Source organism: Aphis gossypii, chromosome 2 (assembly GCF_020184175.1).
Source record: "Aphis gossypii isolate Hap1 chromosome 2, ASM2018417v2, whole genome shotgun sequence".
In the NCBI taxonomy this organism is placed as follows: domain Eukaryota; kingdom Metazoa; phylum Arthropoda; class Insecta; order Hemiptera; family Aphididae; genus Aphis; species Aphis gossypii.
Genome location: NC_065531.1, coordinates 39,842,385 through 39,859,051, shown reverse-complemented (window position 1 = coordinate 39,859,051; position 16,667 = coordinate 39,842,385). Strand labels below are relative to the sequence as shown.

General features: G+C 27.9%; 1 protein-coding gene across 1 annotated transcript in view; it reads right to left on the bottom strand.

Annotated features, from left to right (window-relative positions):
• LOC114129484 (transcription factor SPT20 homolog) overlaps window positions 1-16,667 on the bottom strand; it is a 54,158-nt gene that overhangs the window by 6,379 nt on the left and 31,112 nt on the right. Inside the window, exons 3-4 of the mRNA XM_050202012.1 lie at window positions 12,004-12,071; window positions 7,868-7,991 (exon numbers count right to left, since the gene is read on the bottom strand). Coding sequence (XP_050057969.1) covers window positions 7,868-7,991; window positions 12,004-12,071 — 192 coding nt within the window. The remainder of the gene's footprint in view (window positions 1-7,867; window positions 7,992-12,003; window positions 12,072-16,667) is intronic.

Genomic DNA, 16,667 nt, shown 5'->3' with positions numbered 1-16,667 from the left:
CAATAGTATCGTAGTTTAAACAGTACTTATATACTGGTTAATGCGTTCTGCTGTAGCCAACCATTTTAGTTGTAAATAATAATATTATTATAACGCACATAATGTTTTATACTCAGCTAACTTATTTATTATTGAAAGCGTGTTATTTTTATCGCTCGTGCCGATCGTATATTATAATATTGTGCTGCAGCATTCGCTGTTTATAATAATAATGTAATAATATATTTACGATCTGGTTGAAAGTCGTAATAAGAAACTAATATACACGAAGATCGTTCGACAATAATACGATATCACTTAGTTGATATTTTCATTTTTTTTTGTTGATTATGATAATAAAAATAATAATGTAATAATGTATTGTTTAGGTTTTATGTAAACTAGTTAAGTGGTAACTGAATACTCGAAGACAATACGGTATGGACGAGTATTAACTTACGAGTAGGCGCAGTAGAGTTCACATAAAAATCATAGTTTCGAAAATAATGGTTATCTAATATGCTGGCTTACAAAACGTATTATACGATTAATGTAACACTTTGCAATAAACGGAAAAATAACAAAATAATTACGAAATGAAAATCTATCTTGTCTATGAAATGTGGTGTATGTGATGATAAGGTGCATAATTAAAATCCCTGTATGATTATTATTTTCTAAAATTTCCATAAAATAGCTAAGAAGTTTTCTGAAACAACAATTTGTTTAATAATTCTTCCTATTTTTTGCAACGCTTTAGAATATAGATATTTGAAATGTATAGTAAAACTCGTGTTTATAAAGTACTAAATATGAAGCTTGTACCTTATTTACAATAATTGGTAAAGATGTATCAAAAAGATGAGTTATATATAAAACTACACATATTAAATAACTCAAATACATGATTATAGAAACATAAAACAAAACTTATACGTATGTAAAATGTAAATTATAACTTATTTGCTCAGCTCATTTTCATTTTTCGTTCAAATATTGACTGTCAATCATCATAATTGTACTCTACAGTTGAATCTCGAATGTAGAAATCATAAAATACTCTCTGTAGATTAACACGTTCAATGCCGCGGCCTATTCGCCGTACGTTACCGCGTCGCCGCAACAAATTTCCACCCGGTCGACTATTCTAGTATATTATGTTATTTGTCATATATTCCTGTTACACTCTGTATATCATTTTAGAACCTACACATATATTTTCTTATACTTTATAACTAATAATATTATTTAACTAATAACATCTAATAATACGTATTAACCGATAATATGCATTATATATATATATAGGTATATTAGAATTATACTAATAGTAATAAAAGCCACTCTGTCTCTACATCCGGGAAAAATTGAATTTTATAAATAATATCTTTAATTAAAATGTCAAGTAATATTTATTACTTTATTAGACGACGATATGCAATATATGTTGGTATTAAACAAATAAAAGGAGCTCCGTCTCTACATTCCGGAAAAGTTGAAATAACAGGTGTATTTTTAGACCAAATATAAAACCAAATACACCATTCAATTAGTAATGTAATCACAAATGGCCAGAAGAAAAATTCAATACAATCAAACAACTCCAGCAAAAGTTATGAGACATTAAAGTCAATAACTAATTTGTCGACTACGTGTCGACAGCGGCGTCCGGGGCAATGCATATTTTGTCGACTACGTGTCGACCGCGGCATTGAACGTGTTAAAATGTGTACAAATCGTATAATATTGGAAAGTAAAATAATAAGATTATATTTTCATGTTTTAATATTTATGATTTTTACGATATTTCTTTTACACATATTAAATAATAATTATATAGGTCATTTTTAACGAGAAAGTGATATTGACAACAGCCGGACTGTAATAAATAATTTGTAATAATAAACAATATAGTAATGTGATTTATAGTAAGAATAATTATTGTTAATAATAAAGATTTAATAGAGTTCTGAAAATATACTGGAAAATTATTGTATTTAGAGTATTGTATAAATAAATAATAAATAATAATTATAATAAATATGTATTATAATTTTTTTTGCTTATAAAACTACAGTATATTGTACTTGACATAAATACCGTAAAGTATAAATGTATATTTTTTTTTTTTAGATATTACTTGTATTACTCAGAATAATAATTTTGGATAGGTACATACCACAATAGACAATCGTAATTATGTAAAATGTTATATTATTTCATTATTTACTTTCAAAACAGTTATCTAACTATTATTATAACTTCAATTGACAAGTTATTAATCCTCTAAAATATAATTATTATTTGGAAGATAACACTCGAAAATATAAAAATATTGATTTTGTAATATTATCTTAAGAATTTTAAAGTATGCTTTAAAAATTATAAAAAACAAAACGAAAATATACTAAATTATTCTTAGAAGATCCCAGATAATACTATAAAATGACTACCTATACAAACCAAAATACAAATAATAATAAAAAATCAAATAAGTAGCCAGCCAAAAAATATGATTCCTATAAGACCCTGACTATTACTTACTTATTTCTTGGTATTTTATAAAAAAATATATGCAAATAGTAAGCTAGTAAATCCATTCCTCGAGATTATTATAACACGTATGTAATGTAATGTAGGTATTAGCTGTACTTATTATTTATCAATAACGACAACGCCCTTTATTACAAGGGCCTTGTTATTATATGAAAAAATACGTGTCTGTAATTTTTATGTCCAATGTATTGTCACACTAACATGAATTATTATTTTTTTGTTTTAATTTTATATTTAAATTATTTTTATTCGTGTACAGATCTTATTATTAGTTTTCAATGAATTAGTGTCATAATATCGATTTTTCAATTCATCTAAATCGGGTTTGAAATATTTCTCTAATAAATTATCTGAATTTGTTTTTCATTTGACAGAAACTAATAATTTTAACGAAGCATAACTTACTCAATAGAGTATAATATAGAGTATAATCATTTTCAATAATTTACAAACTAATAAATTTAATAATTATTTCACCTGGGTAAATTTCATATTTAATCATAAGTAAAGTACTATAATTTATTAACACATTATTTAAAAAAATATTTTATCATAATATTATGTATTATTTTGTTGCTTAAAATGCAAATAAACATTTCATAAAACGAATTTTTACTATGGCTCATTAGCCATTAGTAATTATTGGTAACAATCGCAGTTAGCCACCAGGTAAACAAATTGTTAGTACTCGTAAATATATAAATCATATCAAATTCTACAAAATATGTTCTCATTAGTCAAGAAGTTTTGAACACAACGCAAATAAGTTAATTTATCATAAAAAAAATTTAATTTATTAATAATTTAAAAAATATATTTGAACTTTACTGCAATCATTTTAAGTCAATAGAACAATTATTCGAACGTGTTATACTACAATAGCACATTATACCAATGTTACGTTTTTAATATATTTTAATACAACGATATACTTTATACTGTATGCATCGCCATTATTTTATTTTAAGAGGTTGTCACACCACCAATAATTTATGTATGAAAATGGTTTAACGAAGAACAAACTTAAGGAAACGGTATTATTTTACAGCTGCTTTACCAACATTTTACCATACTAATTAATTTTGTAATTATAATTGTTAGTTATTTATTTCTAATATTATATCATTTTTATTTTTTAGAGACTATCGTCTGTTATAATAAGGATTAGATCCTTAATTATAGACGATGCAGTGTAATACCTATATTATTATACTCAAACCATACTCAAAAAAATTCAAAACTATAATATTTTGTAATTTTATTTATTTAGAATAAATTATACTATTATTAATTATTATTATATTAGAGTTAGTAGCGTTTATATTGTTTTAATAACATAGGTTAGGTTATTAACATTATTTTCTTATCATAAAAACGAAAATCGGTGGTTGTAGCAATAGTACCTATAGGTACTTAATTTTTAAATTAAAAACATCTAATTCATGACGAACAATTTTATACTTATCGAAACCAGATTGTATTTTATATGATAAACGTAACTTCATTAAATTGATTTGTAAATGTGAAAAGTAGAAAATCGTATAGTTATAATTAATTAACTATGCTATAGATTTAAAATAGATTTATTATGCAGTTTTTACTGTAAAAACATGTGAACGCGTGAACGAAAAACCATAACAGTTGCATATTTTCGGTTTTTATTTTTATAGTGCATAACTTTTAAATGTACCTTATATATATATGCTATACTATATAATATTAAAATATATGTTATAAGTATATCTAGGGTTTTATATAGTGTTAAAGTCCTAGTCTCAGTTACGGCCGACGTAACCGTGTGCGTTCTGGATAATATACATTCTGGTTAACACACATTTCAACTGCAGTGGTCCGCTGTTACGGGGATACCTATGGATGTTACGCCATTTAAATCGTCTTGCGGGGGTATACGCTAATTTGAATAATATATATATATTATAATACCTACATCATATGTATATAACTCGGATGGTAATTATAAATAACACGCACACAACAATATTATACCTATATAATACACACACACACATATATATATATATACACGTCGGTTCGGACTTCGCCGGGGGATTCGTGAGCTTAGAATAAACATACGGACACACGGTAGACTTATACATATTATATTATTCGCGTGTTATATATATTATTATAGCGCAGCGTTTGCAGTTTATCTGTATAATACCTATAAGACTCGATACCGCCGCGTAATGGCATGCAAGTCTATCGCGGGGTTATGCAACTCGCCCAGGTCCAATGGTCGTTGTTATAACCTTGTTAAGAATGTCTGTAATTTATATGTCCCGATGGTGGGTCGCAAAACTGGTCCACCGCCGACTGGCGTGCGCGCATACGAGCCGGCGTGATTATATTAAGTTTATAGGTATATAATACGGTTTATTATTATTATTATTATTATATATTTTTTCTCTTTGCATTTCACTCCCACAATCCGTGTTTAGCCTACTTTGTGATTAATTATTATCAAAATGCTTCGGGTCGACGAGCTACTGACAAAACACCGTATAAGGCGGTTCATTCGCTGCGCACTTTAGGCATATAATAAAGATTGTGCAGATACCTACGTAAGGTTCTATATATAATATACATTATAGGTATATGCGTATAAATATATCGAGAGTGAAAAGACAAAAATCCCCTCAACAGTGCAATTAACCGCAGCTGCAAACCAAATTCAGTCTTTTTTTTTATTGAAAACTGGTTCAAAACTCGGCTACAACGATTATACTTTGACGACATGTTTTTTTAGTAATTAATAATTATCAAATACCTACAACGGTTTTCATTTAAAAACTAAACGCAATAGCACTTCCTCGTCGCATACTTTATATAATAATAATACTCAACATTATTATAGTCTGATATTACTCTGCGAGTTTGAGTGTGTATGTATAATGTATATACCATAGAATATTTTAACTTCCATTTTTCAAATAATTTATATCAGTTAAGTAATTGGGCTTTTTTATGACACCTATTACTTTTCTAGCTTTATAACATACTGCTGAATAGTGTTATTATATTTTGTTATCAAGATATTTAATACAATATGTGTTATGAATTCTATTGGTACGTTATAGGTTATTTATTACTATTAGTAAGTTATTATTTCAAGAGTTAAAGATGTTAATGATTATAATTCCAATAAAAATAATGGTAATGAATAATGATAAACATTTTTAATTTATATCCTAGTCTATTATTCAAAAATAAAAATAAATATATATGTCTAAACCATTGAACACATTTAAATAAGCTATTCAGTATTTTTTTTAGTCAACTTTATTGTACATTTATTTCATAATACCTAAGTAATTTAAATAGTTAAAAATTGTCTTTTAAAATATGATATGTGTGAGTTGAAAAAAAAATAATAAATAAATACGTTAAATAGGTTTCTGAAGTTTTCATATTTGAAAAATTAATCGCATTTTATTATAATATGCAGTAATGTTTTGGTCTAATTAAATACGACAATTGAATACCATAAATATTTATAAGAAATTATAAATCGTGTGTTTACCTGGAATGTATTTTGTTATAGATAAGTCGACAGTATTTTATTAACATATTTCCGCATTGTTTTGTTAGTTGTTACAGTTTACGCAACGAAACCATTTACGGCCTTAATGCCTAAAATGCTATAGTTAATGAAGTTATTCAATAGTAATTAATATGCAATACTTTTGGAAGTAGCTATTTTATTGCTGCCATTATAATTGTTAACATTTTAACAGGTTATTGTTGTATACATACAACAAGACAATTCGTATCAAAATTTTACGACAAAAAGTTATCATTAAGATTTCTATGAAACATTATAATATAATATATTTAAATGTGATTTTCATGTAGGTATAATATTGTATTACACTGTTTAAATTAAATTATATCAGCACATTTTTGTTATCTTTATAAATCCGAAAAGTTTTTAAACACTTTTTACAAGTTATATTGTCTATGCACACAATATAATAATATTAGATATTATCTAATGCATATTGTACGGTGTATCATTTATTGAGTGTAATATGTAAGCGCGTACACATTACACATACTGTACACAACTACGATAGTATAATATTTTATTATACCTATTGTAAATTACTCAAGACAGAAATTGAACGTGATGGCGATTTAAGAAACGGCATACGACTCGATCGTGTGTTATTAGATGACAAACGCTACAATGTACAGCGATAAAATTTAGCATTTTAACTTGAGCACATATCCGTGACCTTTTCGACCGCCGTAGCAGTAGGTAGGAACCTCTTATACTCTATCTAAGTGTATATTATACACACGCACAAAGAAAAAAGGCGGCCCTGATACACGCGTATTTAGTGCTTTTTGCGGATAAAATGAGATTTACGTAATATCAGTAGAACGTACCTATACAGTGATAATATTATAACGAGTGTTATAGTTGTTTTATACCATTGTGTACGAAGCGAGGAATGTGTTGCACGCAAAGATTGCAAACGAAACGCACGCGATATACCTATATATAGTGTATGTATACAATATAATATATTATGGTAAATATATAATATACTCGTAAAAAGAAGATCCTATCCATTAAGCGCGGAGACTATATATACATAGGTATGTAAAATAATATGGTGTAAGACCTCACTGATAAACAGTCGAAGCTTTATCGAGACGTTGTGTCAACGTCGATAGTTTTCGTCGTTGTCACCGCGAACACTTGACGATTTTAAATTAGAATCGCGTTTGAATATCTATCAGACCTTCTCGAAATCTCGATACACCCTGTTTATTACATTATATACATTTATCGTTTTATTCGTAAGTATAATTTTATATAGATCCAGCCAACGGGGAAATTGCGTATCATATTATGTACACCTATATTTTATGATCGAAGCTTATTATAAACAATATTATAATAATATTTTATATTATCCTGCAATGCCCTCGTCCTATTCCGATATAATATATACTATAAATATGCTCAGATACACCTATGCAACATACACACACACACACATACCCATAAGTTTAGGTGCAAGTAAAACGCATATTACAATATATGTGTACATATTATACGTATATATATGAACAAAAATACATCATACATTTCTGCAGCCGGAGTTGCAGGTAGAAGTAATAGCGCAGACTTAATCCGTGTGGCGGTTTTTTTTTTATGTAAATCACGATAACTGGATTGCTCCAGTTATATAACCGAGTGGCGGCAATAGCCGACTGACTCACGTGTCGGAAGAAAGTTGCCTCTGTGTAGCGAAAAATCGAATTGGGTTGGGTTTTGTTTTTGTTTATATTTCCCTCTTACCTTTTTGGCCAATAGTGCAAACATGAAACATCTGACAGCCGGTCTCCACGTCCGCGTAATAACCTCCGATGACTTTGCCATCGCATGAGAAATTCGTATCCGGTAAATTGTCAAAGTCCAAATACTGAAAACGTACACACAACAATATGACATTAATGAATGATAATGTTTGTTAATGAAATCATATGCTAAAGTTTTGAGTTTTGACTAGATAACGAATTTTAATAATTGGTCCCACACGTCTACATACCAACCCCTCACGCATACATGCACTAACAATTTCGACACTAAAAACGTGATATTTTGTGAAATAAATGTACAAATTTGTAAATTTAAGCAAATTTTATTAAAATTGTATATTATGTAAAATAAAATTATGTTCTACTAAAAAGTAGAATACATGGATATACTTATGATTCAGTGCCATAGTCAGTTTTTTTTTTTGGGGGGGGATTTGATTTTTTCCTAGTTTTTCTAGAACACCTACTTTTTATCTATATTACTTTATGATTCTTTTGTTCATTAACTCCTATTAGTACACATCAACTTTTTTTTTCGTAAGACTAGAATTGTGTTGATAACTACGGTATACATTTCAACAACGAATTAACATTATTATAAACCATAGATTAATATGTTCTGTAAATATGAAATTTTATTTTTAATTTGAATAATATTACTAAAAAGAATACAATACCATAGCTATTAACTTTTATTAATGTATTATAAAATAATATAAAACAAACCATAGTCGATTTTACATAAATAGGATACCTAATAAAGAAAATTATTATAAAGTGACTAAATAAATTTGAATGATTAAAAACATAACAAAAGTCATAGTTTGTACACGAAGTTGCGATAAACGATTAATTGTGCGAGGGCGTGCGTTCGATAGTATTTGTATAACTCGCAAAGTACACATCAAATGTACAACAAATAGAAAAAAACAGTAGTCTCTAAGTTACATTATTTTAAATTATAACATTATGTTTTTAAGACCTATAATGATAGTCATAAATAAATTTATAATTTACAGATTTGTAATTAAATGCAGTGTAATATGTGTCATAGGTATATAGTGTCATAACCTAACGTCTACTACACTGTTATAAGTATATAACTGTGATTTTATTATTTGGTAGGTTAAATTTGATATTCCTTTTTATCACCAGTCATCATCCAGACATAGTTTGGACCAAGAAAATCTTAAATTAAAATGGTCTTATTATTTCAGTTGTTTATGATATTTTTGTCGACTAAAAATTAAAAAATTGTTATCCATAAATTGTGTTAATTGTTTCTACGTTGCAATCAAATGTACGAAACAAATAAAAAATTAACGGATCTATTTGAACAAAAACAGTGTCTCCTAACTCCTTGGAAAATTATAAAAAGACAACAAAATGTAGTATTAAAATAAGTAATTATGATATCATTTTAAACCAGATAGGTATATTATGAATTTCAAATTCATATTTATACTACGTTTATCAATATCTTTTAGTTTTACACGGATACTGTGTGATTTTTGATAATCTTAATAATAATCATAATAGTTTTATTGATAACAATCAGTTAATAATTTATTTTATTAGCTACACGACAGTTATGAAATGTATATATTTAAATCTAAAATATTTTTTTTATAATTTTAATCTAGGTCAAGTTAATATTATTATTTCATTAAAATTAATAGTTAGTAACTATACTAAGTATACTATAATATTATGCTTATATTTATTCAAGTATTTGGTGAAACTTGTATCCTAATACATGCTATTACATAATAACAAAGATTTGATGATTTTATTTTTTATATAATAATCATTAATTAGCGTTATGATTGTATGGAAATATTTATCGGCATAATATAATACAAAATACACAAATTAAGAAATAATATGTAATACGCCCAGAAATAATAAATATATTATGATTAAACATGAGACAAGTTCATAAATTACCTACATAAATCACTAAATAAAAAGAGTTAATATCATATTTGTTTTTATTAAAACATTAAACGTCAATGGTTTCAAAAATAATTGATCATGAAAATATTTTTATTTTCTATTTTTACAGTTTCATCGAAAATTTTATTCATGATATTATTGTGTACTTTTTTGTTTTTTCCATATTTTTTTAATTTAAAATAAATATTACGTATAACAGCAAAATTAAGCTAAATAGATATACAAGAACATGAATATTATGATGATAAATTAATATGTTTTAAAATAATTGTATAATACGTGTATACTTTATATACATATTATATTTAGTAATAATATAAGTATAATATTATATTATTATATTATATTAAAACAGTATTACACAATAATTAATGTTTCATCAATTTTTTTCTTCTAAATCGTTTATGTGTTTTGAGTAAACAAATAACTATATTATAATATATTATTAATTGAATCGATCAATATGTATGTATGTAATAATTGCATTTATAATGTTCTTGAAATCGTTTTCAACGCTGGAATGATGACGCGTGGATGTGAACAAATATTCATAACATTGGTATCTAATTGGCGAAAATATAACGAAGTGTATACAAGTAACACATGTCATTTTATAACCAGTTATGAAACCGAGTCCTACGTATCTATAATATTATAGTTATTTTTTAACTTATACATTATAGGTATATACATATACTGAAAATCAATATACCAAGTGAACTGAATTTTTAATGAATACATCAGCATAATAATTTAAAAATCAGTTACAATTGCCAAGGATATCGCATATTGTAATTTTTTTAAAACACATACACAGTAATACTAATTTTCAGATACTTTCTCCGTGAGTTCTAGTTAATACTTAATAGTATATTAGTATATATCACCATATTATATTCATATTTATCTATTTAAAATGTTTATGAATTTATTTTTAAAATTAATTAAAACTACCTGGATAAATAACCAGACCGTTTTGGTTAAAGTGCATACAAATTAGAATAAACTGCAATTAATAATTGAATTTCGATTGAATTTGTTACGTCAATATCTACAGTATAAGTATATTATTATCATGTGTACCTGTAGGCTATATTATAGTTATTTTCGTACAAAGATTTGTTTTTCACGTGTATAACACATAAGAACGCTTATTATACACAACATAATATACAGGATGAATATTTAAACAGTTAACACTTAAATATCAAAAACTATTAATTTTGATAATGTTTTATTTTTTTTTCATTTTTTTGTCATTTTTTAAAGTTCAATGAGTTAAGTGGAGTGATCTGAGTAGTAGGTACTGTACAATGTACTGTACTATACTATCGTATAGTTGTACATTACTGTGCATTACTATACTGTGTACTGTGCTAAATTATACCCAATATACCCTTGTTGCACGCAGAATGTATACTACTTTGCTACTTCTAAACTTTTAACGCTTTTAACTATTGGTTCGAAATATTTAGAAGTATATTTTGCTCAGATATAATATTATGTCTTTATAAATTAAATATTAAAACTTAAAAAATGTTAATGCTTTTAAAAAAATGAGTGTTTACAGTTGGAAAAAAAATCACCCGGTATATAATATATTATATATAATTACGAACGCATAATTACTAACGATTGTGTACATAATACAGTATATACGATTATCCGTCGTCTTAAACACCGGCAACAATCACCTCAATATTTTACGCGTACGTTATGTGAGCACATAATATGATATTATGTGTTATGACTTATGGGTGTAATAGCTGGTAGATACCTCCTATAGTATACTAACTATATACTACACCACGGTTCTTCGAGCATGCCCGAGTTATGTAATTTAGCCAAAACAATCACACACGCTGGAATAGATGCCTACAGAACTGCCGTTTGGGCGTCGGGCGCAAATAATCACTATAACTCTATCGATACACACTATGTAATTATTCAGATTTCAGGTATACCTCAAATATATCATTAGGTCATGCCTAACCTTAGGTAGGGTGAATTTTCCTAGCCATGCGATTGTTTCGCCTGCGATGTATTATTCGAGTATATACGTCGATTCGAAAAACAATTTAAAGTTCAGTCATACAACACAAATCGTATAACATAAAACATGATATTATTTTATTAATAATTTATTGTACGAGTACTTACTCCGGGTTGCACGGCGAAAGTGTAAATATTGGCGGCATTCCACCAGCAATTGCAGTTCCACAGCGCGGCTGAAAAAAAAAACACAGAATATAATAAGACGTTATTAAATTAATGAAAAACGTGAGGTTCGAACACAATAATATTATATTGGGCAGTTGTACAATCCACCGGAAGAGTACAATATATTAATATAATATAGGTACCTATAGTATATACATAATATATACTACGCGCTTGCGCGGGGAACGAATCTATCGAATTCGTTTGAGCTATGTAGTTTATGAAATAAAAAATAATAGGTACCTACGAGTGTATACGGAGTTACAACATAATTAACGTTTTTTTTCCTCATTAAAAAAATTAATATATAAATATATAACGAGGGCCAACCGTTATTAAAAACATCGTATATATAGTATAGGTAGCTATAGATCTATCGAACGATTCACACTGCTTTCATAATATATACAGGCTCCATAAAGGACTATTCGGCGAGACTCGTAATTTTTGTGGTAGTTATTATATTCTATGTGTATTATACACTTATACAGTACTAAAAATTTAAATTTCAATTCGAGTATATTTTAACGACGTGCCAACTACTGCCGTGATGTCGGGTCATTATATAATATAGTATAATATTATTACCGTATACTATGGGAACACCTACACACGCATAATACGAGATAACTATATATAATATATTATACAGTATACGCGTCGATCCTGTATCGCGACGAAATCATCTTTCATGTTGTGCACCGCAGTCCCAACCGCGACCTTTTGTATCGGATCGTCGTATAATTATATGTGTACTGAGCGGCTGTGGAAACGGCCAAGGCATCTTATCCAAGCCCGCGGGATATTATATTATATATAGAAATAGGAAGAAAGATGCTGGGGGGAAAAAGGCCGAGGAGATGTTTTGGTGCACCGTGATGCCTGGACACTGTAGTATAGGTACATAATATGCAAGTGTATATTGTATGCATAATTTGGTTGGCTAATAAAGTTGTGAAAAAAAAAAACGAAAAACAAAAAAAAAAAACGCCTTATTAAACCGATCTCTCATCCGTGGATATGTGCGACCTCGGCAACCGAGCATGACCTCTCTTCTCGGCCGGCCCGGTGTCGAGACCTATGATCCGCCGCGGCTTGGCGTGGTATACCGTAATATAACTCGTAAAATATACGTCTGTGTATAGGATGCGGATAGAAAGAGTAAACAATCACGCGGTCTGCCAGTCGGGTAAAAGAACCGATGTTTTTTTTTTTTTTTTGGAGTTGCGTCCCAGATAACGAAATTTTTATTTTATCAACATATTTTTCTCTCAGTCATTCACCGCGTTTCACGGTTTCAGACACGCCAGTAAATCGCTGCTATAAGACTTTAACACCGACAAATGATAACATATTATATTGCATTAGTGAAAAATATTCCTGGGGAACGTCGGCAATACACTGATTTAATATCGTGATTTTTATGCATAATGGTGCGGGTCGTACATGTGTAAATTGCTGTCGTTTAAATCGAAATTTTAAAATTCATTGACAGTAATCCAGTGTAAGCCAGTGTAATGCATACATGCATTACAATGGCAATTGTGTGCTTATCAAAAATTGTTGACACTATAAATATTACGTATTATTTACCTACTACTAGCAACCTACATAACATTTTATAACTGCTATAAACATTAAACGCTCAAAATTGTATACATTATTATATGGTCAATAATCTTTTAAAAATCAAGTAATCGTGTAGATATTCGACACATTTTGGACGCCTTATTGAAAATAATTATAACATTCATATTATGGTGCCTACAATTGGTTTATTTAAAAAATTTAAATCGTGCGGATTGCTATTTAAATATTATAATATTATAACCGTAAAAATATAATATATTCACCGGATATTTAAAAATTACAATCGATCGAATGATTCACGATTCTTTACAATATGCATATTGTGTTCATTTTCGAGCATAAATTAGTATAATTATATTAAATTTTTTTTACGTTTATCAGAATATTAAAAAGCCATTTTTATTGTCTTAAATTATTTATTGACCGTCAACACGTTTTTTATGGACTACAATTCGGTCACACGATGTCGTAAACAATACCAAAGTTGAATATTTAAACGGTTTGTCACATTGCGGGTATTATAAAAATATTTGTCTGCTCATATAATATACATTAATAAAACAAATACATCTACTTAAATATTGTATTATGCAAAATTGTCTGCTTGTTAGTTCACTTGATTACGATTCCTAGACCAAACCGCACAACATATTATTATGAAATGTTCTGCTAAAACCACAGGTAGATATGTTTGATTTGTATATCCTTGATGAACTGCACTATACCATAATATTAGATATCATAAAATAGTTTGTCAAGCTAAATCCAAATTTCAAATGACCTAAATTGTCATATATCTTAATTCGTATACACGTAAATCACATTCATAAGTTTATACTTGTTTGAGTTGAGTTCATAGACACGGCGTCGTACAGATCCTCGTAAAACTCAGTCACATCTGAAGCATAGAGAATGATTTCATAACAATATATTATATAATTATTGTTGTCTTGATTTAAATTTAAAGAAGTTTCAATAGTTAGTTTTTAAGGCATTATTTTGGTTAATTTCTTCCACTATTTTTTTATGCATAGTATGAATTCAGTTATTTATTTGATTGCTAATACCTATTATTTTAAATGTAACCGTTGCATTCCGGAGTTTGTTATAAAACAATAAAACTTTATTTAAGTACCAATAATATACCTACTCTATTTATATAGTAATTGTACTCAAACCACTAAAAAATAAAAACGACGAGAATGAAAAAGTGTATTTTAATTATAATAATTTTTATTGTTTTAATTGAATACATTTTAGAAGACTATAGACAAAATATTGTGCATAAGTTATTGTAGTGACTAATTTATTATAGCAGAATCTAAAATACATTTTCACTTAAAGTGAAGTTATTTTGTCATATTTGCGCGTTTGTTGAAATCTTTCTATTATCTCTCCTATCGGATTCGTCAATTTTATAATACAATAATAACTATTTGAACATTTCATTACCAATACGTAATAGGTATATTATTTCTACTACATTTGCTGCAGTTATCATATAGTTTCCAGACGGTTCGTTGAAAAATTTAAATTGAATTTCTTACTGTCGCCGTCTTTGAGTTACGTCTTATACACTATACACAATAATAAATAATAATACACTAGCCATTTTTTCAATTTGAAATTGTTTTTTCCCTGTTATTATCTTCTTCTTTATATTTTTTTTACTTACGAATTTAATTTAATATTGGTTTTGTTACAAACGTTATTTGTGGTGTATAGGTGTTATGTCACAAACATCATAAACGCGTAATATGTTACTTGGACGGTTGGACGCGCATGTAAGCACCACCACAAAATACCTTTTTTAGTGTGGGTACACTCAGCTAGGAAAAAACCATGTAGAAGAATAACATTAAAAATAATATTAGAAAAAAAAATCATAATATTCATAATAATAAAATAGCCTATGTACATTAAATAATAATTACAAGTAATACGCCGAAATATTTAACACTTAAAACTTAAAATTATTAGTTAAAATTATTGAATTACTATTAGTATAAGATATTAAAAAATAAAATAAATAATTGCCAGTACAAATTAAATACATAGTATTCATAGCGTTCTATTATTTTTTTTTTAATTTTTGTGTTTATTTGATTAAGATATATTATGAAGTTTTAAGTATTACACAAGTTTTCGTTTGAAATTCGATAGAACTTTAATACAAATATTATGTAAATTTTGGTAAATTTTATGATATTAATTTTTTTAGACGACGAAGAATTTACAAGCATTTGTAGTTCTATCCAGATCTGCAATTCGATCAGCCCACAAATGAGGAGGGAAACTGCATCATTATACTTATATAATTTTCAACAAGGTAATCGACAAATTTAACTGTGATATGATTGGACAGCATAGTGAAATTATTTTTTAAATATTAATAAACGAATCGATTCGAAGGAAATAACTAATAAAAGCGTTATAGCAATTTCTACGAACGCCATCGCAACGTCGTCGGTGTATTTATATTTTATTGTGATGCAACTGATGGCAAGGTCTCAACACTGATGGGGTTTTAGTAGTTCGTACACCAATTACAGATAATAGAAAATTAAACTGGTCGAGTTAACGTCAATAGACTTTTTCATCCTCTTCTTATTTAATCGGTATTCCGACGGAGTTAACCGCTCGTGTTACTCAAGTGACGAAATTCGCAGAAACCGCAAATAAAGACGACTACTGTATATTTAACGCAGTACGTATACTTAAAATATGATGCGTGTGTAGGTGAAGTACCGTATAGTACGCGATGCGTTAAAGTTTATACAAAGGTATGTTAACATTTTCAAGGTGATAACTAATAGCCACGAATCACGATCAATGAATACGAAATATATGAATCGTGAACATCGTAATACATTACAAACGTAGTTTCAGAAAAATTTGCAAACGTGTATATTATTTTATAAGTCATTACTGCAGTTAACACTTCGGCGCATACAACGCGAGCGCTTAACCATCGATACTCATTACGTATATAATATTATTATCAAACGTGTTTG